Consider the following 22,834-nt stretch of genomic DNA (forward strand, 5'->3'; position numbering starts at 1 on the left):
TCGTCTTGGGCTCAATACCCTCCCGCCGGGAGGTTGTTGTGACGGATGCGTCCCTCTCAGGCTGGGGGGCCGTGTGGAATCACAGAACTGTCAGAGGGGCCTGGGGCCCTCGGCAGAGACATCAGCACATAAATGTACTGGAGCTCCATACAGTGTTTCTTGCCCTCAGGCATTTCCTTCCTGCCCTGGAAGGGAAACATGTCCTTGTCCGGACAGACAATACATCAACGGTCTACCACGTAAACCATCAGGGAGGCGTCAGATCCAAGCAATCCCTGCAGGAGGCCCAGAGACTCCTTCGGTGGGCGTTCCCTCGCTTTGCGAGTCTCAGAGCGGTGCATCTCCCAGGGCTGGACAACCAGGCTGCAGACCTGCTTTCACGTGGAGGCCCTCCTCCGGGGGAATGGAGGCTGAATCCCTCAGTAATTCGGGAGGTATGGGAGAGGTTCGGGAGAGCTGGAGTGGACCTGTTCGCTTCGAGTGCGTCGACGCACTGTCCTCAGTGGTTCTCCCAGTACGAAGCGTCCAGCCCGTTGGGGCAGGACGCACTGGCTCACCCCTGGCCTCGGGACTGTCTGCTGTATGCATTCCCTCCACTCCCACTACTCAAGCTCATACTGCACAGGATAGCCACAGACGGGCACAAGGTGCTGCTGGTGGCGCCGTACTGGCCTGGGAGGGTTTGGTTCCCCATGGTCCAGCAACTTCTCGACGGGACGCCTTGGCCTCTGCCATCGAGGCAGGATCTCCTCTCTCAGGTAGGGGGCCGCATCTGGCACCCCCGCCCGGACCAACTTCGGCTCCATGTTTGGCCCCTGAAGGGCCGGACCTCCTACTGAACTCCTGTGACCAGGCAGTTGTCCGCACCATGCTCAACGCTAGGGCGCCCTCCACTAGGGCGCTGTATGCGAACAGATGGAGGCTGTTCTGTGGCTGGTGTGAAGAACAATGTGTGGACCCAGCCACGTGCTCTGTGCCGGTGCTGCTCCGCTACCTGCAGATGCTGCTGGACAAGAGTCTTCAGCCCAATACAGTGAAGGTGTATCTGGCCGCCATTTCAGCCCGGCATGTGCCAGTCGACGGGCGTACCCTGTGGTCTCACCCATGGGTGGGTAGCTTCCTGAAAGGGGCCGTTAGGTTGCACCCCCCACACGTCACCCGAGTGCCTTCATGGGATTTACCTATGGTGCTGGAAGCCCTGTGCTCAGCACCTTTCGAGCCGCTGGAGCGGGCTGACCTCAAGTGGTTATCAGTCAAGACTGCCTTCCTCCTTGCCATCACATCCGCCAAGCGGGTGGGGGAGCTCCATGCCCTGTCTGTAGCTAACGAGTGTGTTAGGTGGGCTGCGGACGGGTCTGGGGTCACACTGTGGCCCAACCCCTCTTTTCTCCCCAAGAGGATCTCAACCTTTCACGTCAACCAGCCAGTCAGGTTGGCGGCTTTCACCCCGCAGCCGGGAGCGGAGGGGCTACTCCCTGCCCCTGGGTTGTGTCCCATCCGGGCCCTGAGGCAGTACATCGCCATGACGACAGACATTCGGAAGTCAGACGCCCTCTTCCTGTGCTATGGAGGGCACAGAAAGGGGTATGCCGTCTCCAAACAACGGCTTTCTCACTGGGTGGTGGACGCCGTTTTACAGACCTACGAGCGCCGGGGGTTGCCGGCTCCCCCTGTGAGGTGTCACTCAACTCGGAGTGTCTCCACCTCCTGGGCCGCACTGAGGGGTGTCCCGCTGGCCGATATCTGTGCTGCAGCGACGTGGGCCTCTTCGTGCACATTTGCCCGCTTCTACAGGGTGAATGTGGCCGCCCCCCATCCTGTGGCGACGGCAGTGCTGTCCGCTTCTTTGTCCTGCAACTGAGGTTCGGTGAGTGCAGGTTCCTCGTGACCATGTTGGTATGAGTCATCCAGGTGTTGAAAACACCGCCCCTCTGGCGGTCAGTAGGTATGAAATAGAACGCAAGTTATGCATATAACTATGGTTCTATGAATACCGGATGACCGCCAGAGTTCATTGTCACTCGGAATCCCGACGAAAAGATTTCATGAGGATGAACCCTGTGAACTGGGCACCTATATCGGTGGCTCACGCCCACAGGGGGTCACGAGTGACAGTGTTGGTATTAATATTCGACCAATGCGCGAGCGCGTGATGCATATCCAGGTGTTGAAAACACCGCCCCTCTGGCGGTCATCCGGTATTCATAGAACCATAGTTATATGCATAACTTGCGTTTTGTGCCTAACAACAGTAACAGTAAGAGGACAGCAGAGGGCGCTTTGAGGCTTTGTGAGTTTGTTACATGTGGTTTCTTGCACATGTTAAACAGGAAGTTGTAGTATTCAGATCAGATCAGTGCAGTACAGACTGAATGAGACACTGAATGTAAACTGATCTAAATCTGTTTCACAGGTAAGAGCTGCTATAATGACCAAAGAGTACATTTCCAAGTGTGCATGAATGGGGATCGGAATGGGCAGATGGGGCAGAGATGAGTTCAGTATGAGATGAGTGTTTTATGATGAGTGAGTTGTGATTATCCTGGTGTTTAGCATTAGCACTTAGCAGGCTAACACTGCAACACAGCAGCCATGTTGATTAAGTTTGGACTGTGATATTTCTGTCAATGACCAACATAATGTTTGCAGTTGGTAACAGAGTTTTGGAGTATTTTGTGATTATTTGGAGATGTTGAAAATATTAATGTCTGTTTATGGCAGATTTGCATTATTCTCTAAGAGTGTGTTCTTGGGAGCTAATGTTAGAGCTAACCAACATAAGAAGTGCTATTTACTAAGATTGCTGCTGAAGCTGTGTTATGTACTGTATGTTAAACTGAAGGTTTTGGCACTTAAGGTATTATGTTTATTGCAACAGTGTTTATTGAAAATACTGTGTTCAAGGACGTTGTAGTATTCAGATCAGATCAGTGCAGTGCAGACTGAATGAGACACTGAATGTAAACTGATGTGTGATCTAAATCTGTTTCACAGATTCCCCTATCCTGAAAGCTAACTGTGTAACACAACAACTAAATGTCATTATAACAAAGATATTCGATAAAAAACCCCCCAAAAAAACATGTTTTTTTAATCACAGTAGTAGCCACTACGGCTAGATTGACGAGACTGGCGAGATTCCCGGGATGTTTAAAAATAATAAAAATCAATGCAAAGAATTACTGGGAGTGACGTCAGGAATTTGGAACCCAAATAGTGAATCCGAAAGAATAGTGTTTTGATGCAGCAGCAATTCATTGTTTGATACTGTTGGTTGTTCCTATAGGAAGAGGTACTGATACTGTTATATTTCTATAGGAAGATGTACTGGGCCGACTGGGGCAACCATCCCAAGATAGAGACTGCAGCCATGGATGGAACCATGAGAGAGACTCTGGTGGAGGACAATATCCAGTGGCCGACCGGTAAGGACGCTACGCTAAGCTACGCTACGCACGCACGCACGCACGCACGCGCGCACAATGCCTTCTAAATCAGTTAGTTCTCACACATTCAAGGTTAAAAAATAAATGTTGAATAGCAGATGTACAAGCTGGATTGTTTTCTTGTGTTGTGGACCCCCTCAAAAACGACACGCTGCATCTCAAGGGGCGTGTCCTCCAGGGAAATGTCAGATAAATACAAAATGTTACGCATTAATGTGATATGAGTCTTATGGAGATGAACTCTGTGTGTGTGCGTGCGTGCGTGTGCGTGTGCGTCCTCAGGTCTGGCGGTGGACTACTTCAACGAGCGTCTCTACTGGGCCGACGCCAAGCTGTCTCTGATTGGCAGCGTCCGACTGAACGGCAGCGACGCCCTGATTGCTGTTAACAGCATCGACCACAGTAAATACATTTATTACATTTATTTAACTGTAGGCAGCATCGACCACAGTAAATACATTTATTACATTTATTTAACTGTAGGCAGCATCGACCACAGTTGAGTTATGATCATAATGTTATGTTTATTTAACACTACTTTTGCCGGGGAATATTTCGGAAAAAAGGCTCTAGAGTGCCCAGCAGATGAGGCAGCTTTTACACTGAAAAGCCTCGCCCTCCATTTCCCCCCCAAAACCGGGAGGTATAACCTTCCATTACTACTTCGCGCTGCCTCGTCTGATTTCTCTTTAGAAGCGTGAATATTCCAAGTTGTGTCGGCCCGTGAACAAGGAAGTGAACGGCTGCGCGCATGTACAAATCATGTCCCGGAACGCTGAACAAGGCGTTGATGTGGGTTGATGTGCCTGGGACGTGTATACACTATTACACACGTCTTTAGGTCCTTTTTAATTAAAACGAGATCACTGTAATACATGTTTTGACAGCTCCCGTTGCTAGGCAACGCCTTGTTCAGTGCTAACTAACTCCCGCTCAGAGTTAACTAAAGTTGTGACTCTCATAACGTACCGTTCTTTCAGACCTCCACCACCCGTTCAGCATCGACGTGTTCGAGGACTACATCTACGGCGTCACGTACCACAACAACTACGTGTTCCGCGTCAACAAGTTCGGCCGCGGCGCGTCGGAGAGCCTGACCACGGCCATGAACCACGCCACGGACATCGTGCTGTACCACCGCTACAAGCAGCCAGAGAGTGAGTTATAAACACTACACACTACACACTCCACACTACACACTACACACTCCACACTACACACTACACACTACACACTACACACTACACACTCCACACTACACACTACACACTACACACTACACACTACACACTCCACACTACACACTACACACTCCACACTACACACTACACACTACACACTACACACTACACACTACACACTACACACTCCACACTACACACTACACACTACACAACAACTCTACCAGCGCTACAAGCAGCCCGAGAGTGAGTTATAAACACTACACACTACACACTCCACACTACACACTCCACACTACACACTCCACACTACACACTACACACTACACACTACACACCACACACCACACACCACACACCCCACACCACACACCATACACCACACACTACACACTCCACACTCCACACTACACACTACACACTACACACTACACACTCCACACTCCACAACAACTCTACCAGCGCTACAAGCAGCCCGAGACTGAGTTGACCATTCTGAACGGGGAACCCCTTTTGGTGTTTTAAGGATTCTTTTAAACTTCATCTATTGAAAAATAGCAGATCTACAAGCTCATAGCGCTGCACCGAGTGCCGCGCTATTAACTTGTAGGTCTGCTATTTTTGAAAAATCGTGAAAATGTGGCGCAAATCTTTGAATATATTATATGATTTCAGAGCGAACCTTTTTTTAACTCAAATCTTTGCTTCTGCATGGGGGGGGGGGTCCCTGGAACAATATATTTTCAGATGGGGGTCGGCGGCCAATTACATCATTTTTGGGGTCCTTGACATGAAAATGTTCGAGAACGACTGACATATAGAAACATGGGTTTTTCAGAAAACGTTCATGATTTAGAACAGGGGTTCTCAACGTTTTTGGCCGGGGACCCCCGGAAATGCTTTGGCAATGTCTCGGGACCCCCGCCCCGCCCCCTCCCGACCCCCAATATAAATTGACTGCTACAATAACCTTAAACCATTTTGGGCGGGAACCCCTTTTGGTGTTTTAAGCATTGTTATAATTTAGCTATTGAAAAATAGCAGATCTACAAGCTCATAGCGCGCCACCGAGTGGCGCGCTACGAGCTTGTAGGTCTGCTATTTTTGAAAAATCGTGAAAATAATTTTTTCTTTTTTTGAAAATAATTTGGGGACCCCCTAAAATAATTTGGCGACCCCCCGAGGGGTCGCGACCCACGGGTTGAGAACCCCTGATTTAGAAGACATGTGTAGAATCGTCCTCAGGTCTAAATGGTTAAAGAACACTATGTACACCTTTCTGTGTGGAGTTTGCATGTTCTCCCACCTAGAGTAGGTAACCTCATGTTCTCCCTGTGTCCACCTAGAGTAGGTAACCTCATGTTCTCCCTGTGTCCACCTAGAGTAGGTAACCTCATGTTCTCCCTGTGTCCACCTAGAGTAGGTAACCTCATGTTCTCCCTGTGTCCACCTAGAGTAGGTAACCTCATGTTCTCCCTGTGTCCACCTAGAGTAGGTAACCTCATGTTCTCCCTGTGTCCACCTAGAGTAGGTAACCTCATGTTCTCCCTGTGTCCACCTAGAGTAGGTAACCTCATGTTCTCCCTGGGTCCACCTAGAGTAGGTAACCTCATGTTCTCCCTGTGTCCACCTAGAGTAGGTAACCTCATGTTCTCCCTGTGTCCACCTAGAGTAGGTAACCTCATGTTCTCCCTGTGTCCACCTAGAGTAGGTAACCTCATGTTCTCCCTGTGTCCACCTAGAGTAGGTAACCTCATGTTCTCCCTGTGTCCACCTAGAGTAGGTAACCTCATGTTCTCCCTGGGTCCACCTAGAGTAGGTAACCTCATGTTCTCCCTGTGTCCACCTAGAGTAGGTAACCTCATGTTCTCCCTGTGTCCACCTAGAGTAGGTAACCTCATGTTCTCCCTGTGTCCACCTAGAGTAGGTAACCTCATGTTCTCCCTGTGTCCACCTAGAGTAGGTAACCTCATGTTCTCCCTGTGTCCACCTAGAGTAGGTAACCTCATGTTCTCCCTGTGTCCACCTAGAGTAGGTAACCTCATGTTCTCCCTGGGTCCACCTAGAGTAGGTAACCTCATGTTCTCCCACCTAGAGTAGGTAACCTCATGTTCTCCCTGTGTCCACCTAGAGTAGGTAACCTCATGTTCTCCCTGTGTCCACCTAGAGTAGGTAACCTCATGTTCTCCCTGTGTCCACCTAGAGTAGGTAACCTCATGTTCTCCCTGTGTCCACCTAGAGTAGGTAACCTCATGTTCTCCCTGTGTCCACCTAGAGTAGGTAACCTCATGTTCTCCCTGTGTCCACCTAGAGTAGGTAACCTCATGTTCTCCCTGGGTCCACCTAGAGTAGGTAACCTCATGTTCTCCCTGTGTCCACCTAGAGTAGGTAACCTCATGTTCTCCCTGTGTCCACCTAGAGTAGGTAACCTCATGTTCTCCCTGTGTCCACCTAGAGTAGGTAACCTCATGTTCTCCCTGTGTCCACCTAGAGTAGGTAACCTCATGTTCTCCCTGTGTCCACCTAGAGTAGGTAACCTCATGTTCTCCCTGTGTCCACCTAGAGTAGGTAACCTCATGTTCTCCCTGTGTCCACCTAGAGTAGGTAACCTCATGTTCTCCCTGGGTCCACCTAGAGTAGGTAACCTCATGTTCTCCCACCTAGAGTAGGTAACCTCATGTTCTCCCTGTGTCCACCTAGAGTAGGTAACCTCAAAAGAGAAAAGTTCCATCTCTCTCTCTCTCTCTCTCTCCCTCTCTCTCTCTCTCTCTCTCTCTCTCTCTCTCTCTCTCTCTCTCTCTCCCTCTCTCTCTCTCCCCCCCAGTGGCCAACCCATGTGACAGGAAGAAGTGTGAGTGGCTGTGTCTGCTGAGCCCCAGCGGTCCGGTGTGTACCTGTCCCAACGGACGCACTCTGGACAACGGGACGTGTGTGGAGCTGCCCACCCCCACCCTGTCCCCCGTCTGTGAGTATTATGCACGCACGCACGCACGCACGCACGCACGCACGCACGCACGCAAAGCTCACATTTACAGTATATTTCAATTAAATTTCAATTGAAAGGGCTTAATTGGCACTTGAGAAAACATTTACATTGCCAAAGCAAAAATGTGGAACAATACAATCAAAACAATATTTATGTACATTTGAAATTCAGAATCTCCAATAAATCAATTTCTATGTACCTAGGTCACTCGAAGCAGCAATACACACAACGGTCTTTAGGGTGGTTTTGTTCCATTTGATATCCTTCTATCACAGCAGCTCACAAATCTTGCTGCTGTGTTTGCACATTGTTCAATTCGCCCAGCAGATATGGGAGTTTATTGTCATTAGTCATGTTTTCAAAATCTCCGTGGGTGTTTATGCTGAATCAACACTGGAAGCAGTTTAGCTGAATACAGCGTTCTGTGTCAGCAATAATAATAATAATAATAATAATAATACAGGTCCCCCGCTGGCGATCTCTTGAAGCAGTGAGCCGCCCGCCGCCAAGGAGCGGTGAGCTGCAGCCGTGCCAAGCTCGGGAATCATTTGATTAGTAGATTTGACCCCCCAATCCAACCCTTTGATGCTGAGTGCCAAGCATGGAGGCATTGAGTCCCATTTTTACAGTCTTTGGTATGACCCGGCCGGGGATCGAACCCCGACCTCCCAGTTTCAGGGCGGACACTCTAACCACAAGGCCACTGAGCTGGTCCCTGGGTGTAGCAGCCGGCCGGTCCGATGATGTTTAACCTGGACGATGTTATGTTCTGCTGTCCCGTCCCACAGCGCCCCCCAGTGGCCCCTGCACCGTGCGCTGTCTGAACGGCGGCAGCTGTTTCCTCAACGCTCGTAAGCAGCAGAAGTGTCGCTGCCAGCCCAACTACGCCGGAGACCTCTGTCAGACCGACCAGTGTAGAGACTACTGCCACAACGCAGGCATCTGCACAGCATCCCCTACAGGTAAAACACTGTAACTACACCTGCACAGCCTCCCCTACAGGTAGGACGCTGTAACTACACCTGCACAGCCTCCCCTACAGGTAGGACGCTGGCATTACACGTTGTATTAGTGTGGTTGCCTATAGGCAATCAGACTATTGTTATTTGTTAACTCTATTCTGCCCTCCGATTGGCCAGCGATTCGGAACTCTTTCCCAAGGCATGTGTGCGCTTTGCCTTCGTCTGATTGGACGGTATACAGTGACATCATACCCAACACAACTCTTCAAATGGAACAATGTTCCAATAGAGCGTCGCAGTCGCATTCATTTAACCCCATAGACGTTTCAGAAAGTATTTATTTAACCCATTTTGACCTGAGATCAGATTCTATAAATGTCTTCTACATCCTGACATGTTTCTATGTCAGTCGTTCTTTGATTTTTCAAAAATAGCAGACCTACAAGCGCGCTACGAGCTTGTAGATCTGCTATTTTTCAATAGCTAAAGCATAACATAATGCTAACACCAAAAGGGGTTCCCGCCCAAAATGGGTTGAAGACCTGTAAGCCTCGGACAAAGACAACTCTGCTCCTGAACAAATCATGACAATAACCCCATTTTTTTGGGCCGAACAAATAATTAGAAAGAAGAACAAATAAGGGCCCAGGCGGTGGCGTAACCGTCTGGGCACCCGACTGGTAATCCAGTCGCAGAGTGCCGCGGGTTCGACTCCCGAGCCCGACACGGCCTTTACTGCATGTCTTCCCCCATCTCTCTCCCGTTTCCTGTCAGCCTACTGTCTGTCCCTTCAAAAACCAATAAAAAGGCGTAAGCCGCAAAAAAATATCTTTAAAAAAAAAGAAGAACAAATGACAAGGCACAACACCTTTTTTTTTAAAGTTTTTATTCTGCGACTGCGACGCACTATTGAGACAGGCAACCACCATTTGTCAGCCTTCTGATTGGTCCCTGACTGACTCGTTCTGCCTTGTCCCGCCCCCTGGTTCCGCCTTGTTTGTTTATGTTGAATTTGCTAAAACATCATTTTTGGAAAAAACTAAAAACAAACATGACCTGCCCTGCAGTCACCATGCTGCACCTGTGATGTTCCTTCTTACTGACACCAAGTTTAAAATAAGAACTGAACTCACAGAATATCAATACGAAGGAACTGAAAAATCTGTTATTTCAATGGTAGTGGGTGGAGAGAGAGGATTTTTGTCCAACCACAAAACGGCAACCAATGGGTGCGAAGAGGTAGCCTGGCTAATAAGCCAGATCGAATCAGCTGTTGGCAAAAAAAAATGTGCCTGCCGGCGGATAGGCCTATCTCACAGCCCGCTTTCCACGCCCACTTCCGGTAAATAGTGGTGTCTTTAACATGAGCATTTACACGTTTTTTTCTCTGGAGAATCTAAGTACATTTTCTAATGTAAAAATGTGACAGACCAATATTATTATGAAGCAAACAAGATGGTAAATCAGGTCGAACAGATAGAACAAACCTTACCTTGAGAAAACAAAAGTTGTAGACTTCTTAAAATAACTCTGTTAACATGTAGCGTCTATGGAGTGACGTCACGCTATCACCACTAACCCCGAAAGGGGCCGTATTTAGGGGGGCGGGGAAATTCTGTGAGATAGGCTTATTACGGTCTGGAGAGGCTCAATTGTACGCCCATTTCCTACACCAGAGAACTGGTGTGGCCAATCGGGACACGGTATGCAATATGGGCGGGCTTTGGTACAGTGACGTTCAATGCTTGAGACCTTTGACTGACAGTAGCTCTGACCAATTGCGTCAAAGAGAAAATGTTTGAACCCGCCCCCCCGGGAAACAAGATCCATACACAGCATCTCCAGACTCAAATACCACACGACAGTGTGATTTGAGTTTGGCTTATTAGCCAGGCTAGCGAAGAGGGGCGGAACCACGGGCGGGACTTGACAAAGGGTGACTTCTGCAGGATTGTCTGAGCTGATTCGTCTGTCTGTCTGTCTGTCTGTCTGTCTGTCTGTCTGTCTGTCTGTCTGTCTGTCTGTCTGTCTGTCTGTCTGTCTGTCTGTCTGTCTGTCTGTCCGCCCCCCCCAAGGCGCCCCCACCTGTCGGTGTCTCTCTGGCTTCACGGGGCCGACCTGCAACCTGCACACCTGTCAGGACTACTGCCAGAACGGAGGGAACTGCACGGTCAGCGCCGGGAACCAGCCCGTCTGCCGCTGCCCGCACGACTTCCTGGGAGACCAGTGTCAATACAGTGAGTTCCTCTTCCTGTTACACTTCCTGTTACACTTCCTGGCCTAACCCTGTGGAAAAAAACCTGTGGAAAAAACCCATTTTTTGATTCATTGCGTCAATTACGTCAAGGGCCATATGAATCCATGGGGAAAAAATCGATAGAAAAAAAATCCATGGAATCCATAGAAAAAAATCCATGGATTCAAAAAAAATCCATAATAAAAAAACAATGATAAAAATCCATGAACCCATGGAAAAAAAATCCATGGGAAAAAAAATCACACATTATTTCTAATTACACCTTATTAGGTCTAATTAGGTGTACCGTAAATTGTGATGCGACCAAAATAGTTTGTATAGTAATACAAGCGTGTTTGTGTGCGTGTGTGCGTGTTAGGGGCAGCGGTGGTCCAACGGTTTGCGGAGCGGTCTTATATTATCGGAAGGTCGCCAGTTCGAATCCCCGGACCGGCACGTCAAAATTACCACCGCTGAAGTGCCCTTGAGCAAGGCATTGAACCCCTACCATGAAATGTTCTATGAGCAGGGTCTGGCTGTAAACAAGCATCTCGAGCTTAGTCCATTCACCCCCTGGGTAAACAAAGAACTTTGCTTTGCTTTGCTTTTTGAGCAGGCAGCTGTGAGGGCCACTGCCACAACAAGGGGACGTGCCTCCAGAGCCCAGACGGCAGTAAGCAGTGCCGCTGCCCACCTCAGTACATGGGCAGCCGCTGCGAGGTGGACAAGTGTCACTACTGCCGCGACGGGAAGTGCATCCCCACCAACGTCTCTCCCACGGGGGAGGTCACCTGCATGTGAGTCTGAGCCCAGTGTTGGCTGGTTTTCACAGCAATTTGTTTTGATTTTAGTTTTAGTCACAGTCTCTGGAATATAGTTTTAATTTAGTTTTGGTCACATTTTAGTCACCTGGAATGCTTTAGTGTTAGTCTAGTTTTAGCCGACTAAATCTACAGTTGACTAAAATGTATTTTGGCGGGACTTGACTGGTTTTACAGTTGCGGAAAATAGCAGATCTACATACTCACAATGTGTCGCAGCGCGGCGCGTTGTGAGCTTGTAGATCTGCTATTTTCAGCATGCAACCAAGTGTAAAATGACTCATACTGGACCTCTTGTCCATATAGTCCCTTCCTAACATTTTAGTCTAGTTTTTATTTGTTGACGAAATTGTCAACACATTTAGTCTTGGTCGACAAAAACAACACTCATGTGAGTGCACAATGAAACGGATGCATTTGTACTGTAGTACCTCTGCTGATCACCAGATGGGGCACTTTTCCTAACATTCCATGTGGTCTGAAAGCAAACATTATGTGGAACCAGGGGCGCAATTGGGTGGGGGACGGGGGGGTCACGTCCCCTGCCAACGTCACATTGGTCCCCCCCAAATGAGTTGGGGGTCCCCTGCAACGTCACATGTCCCCCCCTGGCTCCAAAGTTATCTTAGGAGTAATACTTAATAAATCTTGCGTTCATAAACGCGATATATTTTGAAGGATGTATTTGGTCCACCCCCGTGTAAATACCAAAATGGTTTGGCCCGTTCTGCCTTTCTTCCGTTCGCCCGGCTGTTTGGAAGTTGTTACACCGCCATCAGTGACCCATTGTTCTTTGCACTCTGTGGTTATTGCGTAATGATTCTAATAATACAGGAACAGGATTCAATAGGTCACCACTTTTGGTGTCACGCACTGTTTTTGACTTCTTGTTTACGCTGAACACGTGAGATGAATGGATCATATACTTTATCGTCTAGTACAGTGGTTGCCAAACCTTTTCGTGTCAAGGACCCCCAAATGGACACTTATTATCCCGCGGACCCCCATTTGAAGAGATATGCCAGGGACCCCCATAAGAGAAGATTTATACAGCTCTAGCAGTGATTCTCAACCCGTTTAATTTCAAGGACCCCCAGTTTGACGAGCATTACTGCCATTTCTACCTGTGGGACTCCAATTGATAATAATAATGTAAAATCAATGTTAATTTAACTCTGAGACTCAGTGTCCACATGACATGCCATAACTATCATGTAGCCATGGGTACCCCCTGGAACTCGCTCAAGGACCCCTGGGGGTCCCTGGACCCCACTTTGGGAATTATATTATTATTATTATTACACTATTTTTGGATTTATGGGGAAAGGAGGAGGTCGACGCGTTGCTAATGAAAGCTCCACAACTGTCAACACCACCGGTTTGATTGATTGATTGATTGAAAATTGTATTAACAGTTTGCAGAATTACAGTACATTTCAAGCACAAACTCAATACAAAGGCTGTTAACTGTGAGTGGACGACCCAATTAAGCATTACACTTGTTTACAACAGGGTCCACCATGTTCAATTCATCAAAACATTTAGAGACGTACAAATAGACACTTCTATATAGACAAAGAACAGTACAGGAATTCATCATAATGGAGGTAAAAAAGGAAAAGAAACATATACAGTATGGTAAGCATAAACATACGGTAAGCTTTTTTATTCCTTTCTCTCTCTGAGGTGCATGGGTTTTGCAGCACAAAACTAACTACACACAAACATGCGAACCCTCTCCTCCTGAAAACTGCCCAGGAGGTGTTGGTGGTGTACATGTATAGGCTACTTTACAGATGGTCAGTGAGTTTTGACCATGTTCGAGGCGCTGCTATTAATGTGGTTAAACTTTTACGTTTTGAGACACATGGGAGGAGGAGGAATCACAGCCAGCCGCCTAGCCAGGTAATTCATAATAATAATAATTGATTGATTGATTGAAAATTTTATTAACAGTTTGCAGAATTACAGTACATTTCAAGCACAAACTCAATACAAAGGCTGTTAACTGTGAGTGGACGACCCAATTAAGCATTACACTTGTTTACAACAGGGTCCACCATGTTCAACTGTGCCAAAACGCAGTTTTGTATGTGCATTGAGGCACTGGAACAACCTCTCTGTAGACCGACCCCAAACCCAAACCATAACCCCACGTTTTGGTGGTTTGACCCCCCCGGCGGCGCCGTGAGAGTTGCGCCACTGTGTATATATGTAGTTAGTATGTGATTGCACGCACGCACGCACACACACACACACACAGGTTTGTCTAACATGTGAACTGTCTCTCTGTCTCTCAACAGTTGCCCGAACGGCAGAGTGCAGCCCAGCTGTTACACGTGTGACTCTAACGAGTACTGTGCCAACGGACAGTGTTCTGTCAACCCCCTCACACAGCTACCACAATGCAGGTACAGTAAAAATACATTATATATTTGCTACTGATGAGCACATTATATATATATATATATATATCTCTCAGATTGGATGTATGTGTGTGTATATATTGTAATATGTCAGAGATGTTAGCAAAGTAATAATAATAAACAAGGGGCGGTAGCCTATATGGGGGCCATATGCATCAATGTGAGGTTTTGAACCACTTATGGTGTAAAACAATCGAAAACAATGGAGCTTGTTGCACAAAAACGAATTTCACCTGTAACACACCTGGCTGTAATCCTGTTCTGATTCTGTGTGTGTGTGTGTATGTGTGTGTGTGTGCGCGTGTGTGTGCGCGTGTGCGCGCGTGCCTGTGTGCGTGTGCGTGTTCGGACAGGTGTTCGTCAGGGTGGGCGGGGCATCGCTGTGAAGTAGAGGCCACTCCCAGTGACCCCACAGGGTCAGGAGGACGTGAGTACAGTAACAATCACCTGATTCGAAAAATAGCAGATCTACAAGCTCGCACGAGCTTGTAGATCTAGTAGTTTTGGAAAGATTGTCACACGTCATCTCATTCTGGCCAATCACAATTTGCGTCCTCACTCTTGTCCCCAATGTTTGTGTTTACACACTTTTGTCTTTAATGTTTGTGTTTACACAGACCCTCAAAGCTGGACATAGGAGGGGCTAAAGGGGGAGGGGCTAAAGGGGGAGGGGCTCAAATGTAAAAAAAAACATTTTTGGGTTCTAGTATTTATTGTCACGAATATCCTTCGGGACAATAAAGATTATTATTAGTAATAATAACCTTGGTATCCGTGTGTGTGCTTGCGTGTGTGTGCATGTGCGTATGTGCGTGCGTCCGTGTGCATGCGTGTAGACACTGCCTCCATAGTGATCCCAGTGCTCATCCTACTGCTGCTGGTTCTGTTGGCTGGAGGAGCGTTGTTCTGGTACCGCAAGAGGATGAGTGGGTGAGTCTACCAACACTGTGCGTGTGTGTGTGTGTGTGTGTGTGTGTGTGTGTGTGTGTGTGTGTGTGTGTGTGTGTGTGTGTGTTTGTGTGTGTGTGTGCGTGCGTGCATGTGTGCGTGTTTGTGTGCGAGCGTGCGTGCGTGCGCGTGCGTGTGTGCGTGCGTGCGTGTGACTCTTTTTGATTCAGAGACAGTCATGGCAGCAAGAGAGGAGAAAAACTGATTTTTATTTTGATCCAAAATGAGTTGATAGCACAGGCAGACTCTTCACATACTAGAGCATGTCTGAAACTAGAAACGTCACAATTTTGGGAAAATTGCAAAGTGTGGTTGCCGCAATCGCTTACATAGGCCCCTCCCACTATTTGTGCTAGCCAATTACAATGTCACGCCACCCCTGCGATCATGTGGAAGTTATTCGGAGGGAAAAATCTTTTTTCTGCAACAAACGGCTACATTTTTGGCATTTGCGGCGCCCCCTATGGAGGAAAATGGAATTGCTTTTGGCTCTGGGTTGATTAACCCACCCGCGGCACGTGATTCTAATTTGGGATGGCCCCTCCCACTAACTTCGGACGACAATAACGATACGGACTCCCGACATTACGCTTGTGGTGTTTTAATCGGATCGGGTCAAACTGAACAACCAACATGTCAATTTGAAGCTGTGATTCCCTGCTTTCACATGACACAGTGATGTAAATAGGGTGCAAATATGAATCAGCTGGTTAACGAGCCTCGTTGACCCTGACCCTGGTCCTTGACTTGGCAATCAACGGCACTATTAATGGCAGCTGTATAAACGCTTCTCTTTTGTCTCTTGTCTTGTGTGTACGCGTGTGTACTGTGTAGGGCAGGCCATTCTTCCCTGTAGACAGGGACTCAAGTGACTTCTAAGTTCCACTTTTCCAAAGAAATAATTTTACATCCACAATGGCAAGCCTATTTGCATTTTGGCTAAGTACAATAATTGCAACTTTAAACAACTTTTGATTGGTAAAGCTATGTTAAATCCACTGTTGCCCACTATTAGTATTTCTTACTGAGTTGTGCTTGCTAATACTACTAGCCTACATAAAAACATATACTGTATAGGCCTATTTGATATTTTTATATATATATTTTTGAGTGGTGTAAACCACTCCTACAACTGGCTTTTGTGTGCATAAAAAAATGACCATGGTTGCTATGTTCAAAATAATTTCTGACGTAATTAAATCACACCCGGGTGAACTGGATGACCGTAGCAACCGTGGTCATTTTCTCTGCACAAAAAAAGCCAGTTGTGAAATCACATCCAGGTGTGATTTCATTACGTCAGATCAGAGCTGATCAGGGTATATAATACCTTACCTTATATAATACCTCACATCGGACAAAAACTCCAGGTGAATCAACTTCATGGTCACAAATCATCACATCAGAAGCTGGTTCACGCGGGTGTGATTTCATTACGTCAGACATTACGTCAGACCACAACTGATCATGCTATATAAAACCTTACACCACTCAGTTCACACGGGTGTGATTTTTTTTAATACAAAATAAAAAAAAATGTATTAGAGTGGTGCAACCACTCCCTTACGGAGCTATGTGTGTGTCTGGGTGTCTGGGTATGAGCACAAAAATAGCATGGTTGTTTTTCACCATCTGTGCGCAACCTAACGCACACACACGTGCAGTACAGTACAGTAGAGGGTACAGTAGAGGGACCGCCACACGGTAACTCTGTCATTTCTCAACCGTTTCGGGGCGCGGCACGCCGGAACCGGCCCGGCCCCCTGGGGGTCTGGAACTCCCCCCCCCCCCCCCCCGCGAACCCCCTCACGGAGTTGCACCACTCACTTCACACAGGTGTGATTTTTTTTGGGACTCATAAGAATTTTTTGGGACTCATTCGAATGACCACCTGTGCATCCCGGGACCCATTACATTGAAAACCTATTTACATCACTGATGACATGAAAAAAACTAAAATATTCGATGACTTCTCCTCGGTCAGAAGCGGTCACATAACCGTCTGCTCTTTCCTCCATATAACCGTCTCTCCTCAGGTCTAGCGGCCGGCCCTGCTCCAGACACTCGCGGTAACGGTTGCCAGGGCAACGCATTCACCTATACATCCTCTCCTCCTCTCCTCTCCAGTATAAATTAATTCCTCTCCTCTCCTCTCCTCTCCTCCCCTCCCCTCCCGGCCCTGCTCCAGACACTCGCGGTAACGGTTGCTAGGGCAACGCAGTCACCTCCCCTCCCCTCCCCTCCCCTCCTCTCCTCTCCTCTTCCCCTCCCCTCCCCTCCTCTCCTCTCCTCTCTCAGTCATGAGTCTTGGTTGTGGTGTGGTATTTATTTATATATATAGTCCTGTGGTCAATGTTGCTCCGCCCCCTCATTGAGCCGTGGCTCCGCCTACCCCTCAGAGCGCGCTCTGTCCCTTTGTCGTATTGTCGCAACACTGCCGTAAATTCTCACATTTTCGCCGAGTGGTGCGGCCATACAGCAAAGAATAAAGGATATTATTGCGCTCCTAGCTTTGAGTTATGTACACTTTAGTCTGACACAGATTAACCCATTTTGGTGTTTTAAACATTATGTTATAATTTTGCTATTGAAAAATTGCAGATCTACAAGCTCATAGCGCGCCACTCGGTGGCGCGCTACGAGCTTGTAGATCTGCCATTTTTGATAAATCGTGAAAATGTATTTCACGAGTGAACGTTTTCAACTCAAATCTTTGCTTCTGGGAGGAGGTCCCTGGAACGACATATTTTCAGATGGTGGTCGGCAGCCAATTACATATAGTTTCTGGGGTCCTTGACATGAAATATTGAGCACCACTGAATAACATAGGTACTGGTATTTCAGAAAACTGTCAGGATTTAGACATTTTTTTTAATTTCGACGTCAGGCCTAAATGGGTTAAAGGGGAAAACCACCCATTTTCAACATTTTACTATGTCATTAATGTACATTAGAGCTGTTGTGTGGAAATAATAAAAAAGTCCCCCCATGTTGTGTTTCAATAGAACTGTAATTATGAAAAAAATCCTTAACATGGTGAAACACATCTTGATGACATCATCAAGATGTGTTTCACCATGTTAATGATTTTTTTCAGACCTCTAGTTCTTGGAAACACAGCATGGTGGAACTTTTTTATTATTTCCACACAACAGCTCTGAGGTACATTAATGACATAGTAAAATGTTGAAAATGAGTGGAATGCCCCTTTAAAAGAGCCCTGTGTGTCAGCGTGTCACACCACACCAATGCAACTCAGTGAGTTGCATTGCGGTTTGGGCATTTAAGACATACTCATTATTGTGCTGTATTGTAGCGTACTGTGTGTGTCTGTGGTTTGGGCATTTAAGACATACTCATTATTGTGCTGTATTGTAGCGTACTGTGTGTGTCTGCGGTTTGGGCATTTAAACTCATTATTGTGCTGTATTGTAGCGTACTGTGTGTGTCTGTGGTTTGTGTCAGTAGTGTCTGTCAGATAGAGCTGTGATTTTCAACCCTTTTCATTTTTAAGGTCCATTATTTATTCGGCATTTGAGCCACGGAACCACCGTTTGATGACAATTAGCCTCTCAGACCCATTTGAGCCACGGAACCACCGTTTGATGACAATTAGCCTCTCAGACCCAAAACTAAAGAATATTTTGTTGTCATCATAACAATTATTCTACTTTCTCCAATCATGTAGACTTCTTGTAAATTAAGTAATGCAGATTTAACTCTTGAGAGCATAAAATGAAACCAAATGGACCCGTATGGGTCCATTTGGTTTCATTTTATGCTCTCAAGAGTTAAAGATCTATAAGGGTCCATTTGGTTACCAACTCTCCTACATTTAGCTCGGGACCACCTGGAACCCCCTCAAGGACCACATGGTGGTCCCCGGACCACTGGTTGAGAACCACTGCTGTAGAGGGACAGACACTGCGACAGCATTCTTCTTCAAGAAGCTAACATGTCAGGGGCACGGTGGCACAGTCGGTAGTGCTGTCGCCTCACAGCTAGAAGGTCCTGGGTTCGATTCCCGCTGGGGACACTGTGGGTGCTGGCGGCGTGTCTCCTCCTCCGCGTCATCGGTGCCCATACCCGAGGCGGGGTTGGCGAAAGGGCCTTTCTGTGCGGAGTTTGCATGTTCTCCCCGTGTCCCCTAGGTACCCTCACAAAAACATGCAGTAATCCTGGTCTCTAAAACTACCTCCCCCTGGCCAGCCGGGGCGCCTGATGGAGGGGAAAGGAACTGGTTGGAATAACGTGTTCCTTCCAGGCGCTACGTCCAACCAGGGAAACTCCCCCCTGTCAGGTGTAAAGGAGCAACTTGGACACTCAGGCATGAAGGAAGCATGAGTTCAAGTCCGTTGCTCTCCCCATGTCCCCCATATATGGGGACTAGGTTGGCGGAGGGTGTGTAGAGCGCAGGATCACATTAGATAATTGACACAGGGGTGAAAAATGGGTTACAAAATCGTGGGATAAAAAAAAAAAAAAAGAAGCTAACATGTAACGTAAAAAAACCTAAATAAGTAAATGTCTAGCAGAGATTATAGAGACAGGTCAAGAGACATCGCAGTGCAACGGTTCCTCAGAGATTATAGAGACAGGTCAAGAGACATCGCAGTGCAACGGTTCCCAGAGATTATAGAGACAGGTCAAGAGACATCGCAGTGCAACGGTTCCCAGAGATTATAGAGACAGGTCAAGAGACATCGCAGTGCAACGGTTCCAGAGACAGGTCAAGAGACAGCGCAGTGCAACGGTTCCCAGAGATTATAGAGACAGGTCAAGAGACATCGCAGTGCAACGGTTCCAGAGACAGGTCAAGAGACAGCGCAGTGCAACGGTTCCCAGAGATTATAGAGACAGGTCAAGAGACATCGTTAGTGCAACGGTTCTCAGAGATTGTAGAGACAGGTCAAGAGACATCGCAGTGCAACGGTTCCCAGAGATTATAGAGACAGGTCAAGAGACATCGCAGTGCAACGGTTCCCAGAGATTATAGAGACAGGTCAAGAGACATCGTTAGTGCAACGGTTAGCAGAGATTATAGAGACAGGTCAAGAGACGGCGCAGTGCAACGGTTCCTCAGAGATTATAGAGACAGGTCAAGAGACATCGTTAGTGCAACGGTTCTCAGAGATTGTAGAGACAGGTCAAGAGACATCGCAGTGCAACGGTTCCTCAGAGATTATAGAGACAGGTCAAGAGACATCGCAGTGCAACGGTTCATAGAGATTATAGAGACAGGTCAAGAGACATCGCAGTGCAACGGTTCCTCAGAGATTATAGAGACAGGTCAAGAGACATCGTTAGTGCAACGGTTCTCAGAGATTATAGAGACAGGTCAAGAGACATCGCAGTGCAACGGTTCCTCAGAGATTATAGAGACAGGTCAAGAGACATCGCAGTGCAACGGTTAGCAGAGATTATAGAGACAGGTCAAGAGACATCGCAGTGCAACGGTTAGCAGAGATTATAGAGACAGGTCAAGAGACATCGCAGTGCAACGGTTAGCAGAGATTATAGAGACAGGTCAAGAGACATCGCAGTGCAACGGTTAGCAGAGATTATAGAGACAGGTCAAGAGACATCGCAGTGCAACGGTTAGCAGAGATTATAGAGACAGGTCAAGAGACATCGCAGTGCAACGGTTCCCAGAGATTATAGAGACAGGTCAAGAGACATCGCAGTGCAACTGTTAGCAGAGATTATAGAGACAGGTCAAGAGACAGTTCAGTGCAACGGTTCCTCAGAGATTATAGAGACAGGTCAAGAGACATCGCAGTGCAACGGTTCCCAGATAGTAGGGGAGCCTATCACTTTCCGTGATTTTGGAATGTTAATTTTTGGAGACAGGTATATCTTGATTCTTGGGGTTACCAGAATGCCAAAAAAACATGTCTCCAATTTTTTATGTCAGGTTTAGCATGTTTAATTAGCATAATTAGCTAATAAATTGTCAAAAACGGAAATGGCAATAACTTTGCTTCTAGGTAACTTATAAAGGTGATCTCTGAGTCCATGTTTGTGATGTCCAGAAATGCATCTGTTACCATTGTGAAGTCATACAAGCTTTCCTAATTAGCATAATTCCCATAAATTATGCAAAAACGAGGTGAACATCAGCAAATTGCTGCATGTTTTACTTTTAGTCAACTTTGAAAGCTTCTCACAGACTCCATGTGTATGTTTACAACTCCAGGAATAATTATCATCCTATGAATAAATCATGCAACCTTTTGTCTATGTAATAATTATGTAATAATCACACCAAAACCAGAAATAGCTGTATTTCGTTGCTTTAAGTTAATTAATAAATGTGATCTTACAGACAGTAAGTCTGTTTGCATGTCTAGAAAATATTCTCTTTCCATAACTAGGATATGCAACCTTTCCATTATTAGCTTTATATATATATATATATATATATATATATATATATATATATATATATATATATATCCCTCATAAAATAAAGAACAATATGAGAAATGGTCACAGAATTATCACATGATTTTTATTCTAATATTTACAGAAAGTTTTGAAAACACATTTAATTGAAGGGTCTTCGTCATCGTCAATCCCCAACAGATGTGCCTTGTTTACATTACCACACACCTCTAATCATCGGCCCTACACATGCACATCTCAGAGCAGTTCAAATTTTGAGATCGACAAGAACAATGTGATATGCACTGTGATTTCTTGCAGACACATTTTATCAGTTGGGTAATGGTGGCTGGGCCGTGGGTATCCCGTGTTGTGACTGGCACCAGTTGATCTCCCTCAGCCTCCCATCCATTTTTAGTTTATGGTGGCATCTGTGGGTTAGGTACGTGGTCCTGATCCCATACCATTGCCTGATAATATGCATGGGTAATGGCTTGATTTAATGCTGCTTGTGTAGGTGGCAGCTTCTCGGCTTCTAATTGTTTCTTTGTGAATAACCTCCACCTGAGCTCATCAACATCCACAGGATTTGTACCGGGCTCGTACAGCTGGCAAACAAATGCTTCAATCTTTTTTGACAGTTGTACCCTTCCAGCTAAGAGTGTAACTGTCATAGATGGAATGGCATTGGTACAGGCAATGGGAAAGCCACCATGGATCAAGACATGTTCCCAGTAAGCTGACCACTCCATAGCCACACTGGACAGGAAGACCAAAGAACATAGTGAGATCCATGTAGTATTTGACCGACGCCAGGGTGGAAAGCCCCGGGCCCATACCACTTATCATGTGGAAGACAACACACCGATAGGGAAGTGTCAGAAAAACAGTTCTTGTCAGGTATCAGCACCAAAGATGAGCTGACTGTCTTATCTTGCTAAGAAAGCCCTCCAACACTTCCAGGTGAAACCCAATGTTTTTATAATCACGTCAAGGCAGGCTGTCCACTCAAACTCTATCGATGTAAAACATCTCCACAGCGTACAGGAAGAGGCTGACACAAGGATAATCCTGCACAGCCTGGATGCTGTCCGAAGAGGGGCAACACAGCTCTACATTGAGTCCCCTGACACTGATGTCTTTGTTCTTACAATACGACGGTACCATCAGCTGTGCAAGGACATCTATTTCATCACCGGTGTGGGGAACAAAAAACGTATCATCGCTGGAGCCAGTAGTGCAGGCACTGGGTAAAACGAGGACTTCAGCCTTACCAGGGTTCCATGCCGTCTCTGGAGCTGATCAGACAGCTCCAGGGAATTTAACCTGTTGGCCAGGTCTAAACAGGTGTCCTGTGGAGGTGGTATCTGCAGTTGCTACTGTATATACTATGAGCTACAAAAAGGCTCAGTTCTGACGCAGCACGTACCTAACCCACAGATGC

General features: G+C 46.8%; 1 protein-coding gene across 1 annotated transcript in view; it reads left to right on the forward strand.

The window, feature by feature from the left end:
- The window catches only part of LOC306913792 (low-density lipoprotein receptor-related protein 1-like), a gene marked incomplete at its 5' end in the record, with an annotated part of 76,966 nt that overhangs the window by 45,764 nt on the left and 8,368 nt on the right, over positions 1-22,834 (forward strand). Inside the window, 10 exons of the mRNA XM_079490604.1 lie at positions 3,319-3,425; positions 3,729-3,848; positions 4,427-4,603; positions 7,452-7,592; positions 8,402-8,575; positions 10,651-10,812; positions 11,428-11,608; positions 13,936-14,043; positions 14,412-14,485; positions 14,895-14,988. Of these exons, the coding sequence (XP_079346730.1) occupies positions 3,319-3,425; positions 3,729-3,848; positions 4,427-4,603; positions 7,452-7,592; positions 8,402-8,575; positions 10,651-10,812; positions 11,428-11,608; positions 13,936-14,043; positions 14,412-14,485; positions 14,895-14,988 (1,338 nt within the window). The remainder of the gene's footprint in view (positions 1-3,318; positions 3,426-3,728; positions 3,849-4,426; positions 4,604-7,451; positions 7,593-8,401; positions 8,576-10,650; positions 10,813-11,427; positions 11,609-13,935; positions 14,044-14,411; positions 14,486-14,894; positions 14,989-22,834) is intronic.

The sequence above is a fragment of the Electrona antarctica genome (assembly GCF_951216825.1).
Source record: "Electrona antarctica genome assembly, chromosome: 21".
Taxonomy (NCBI): domain Eukaryota; kingdom Metazoa; phylum Chordata; class Actinopteri; order Myctophiformes; family Myctophidae; genus Electrona; species Electrona antarctica.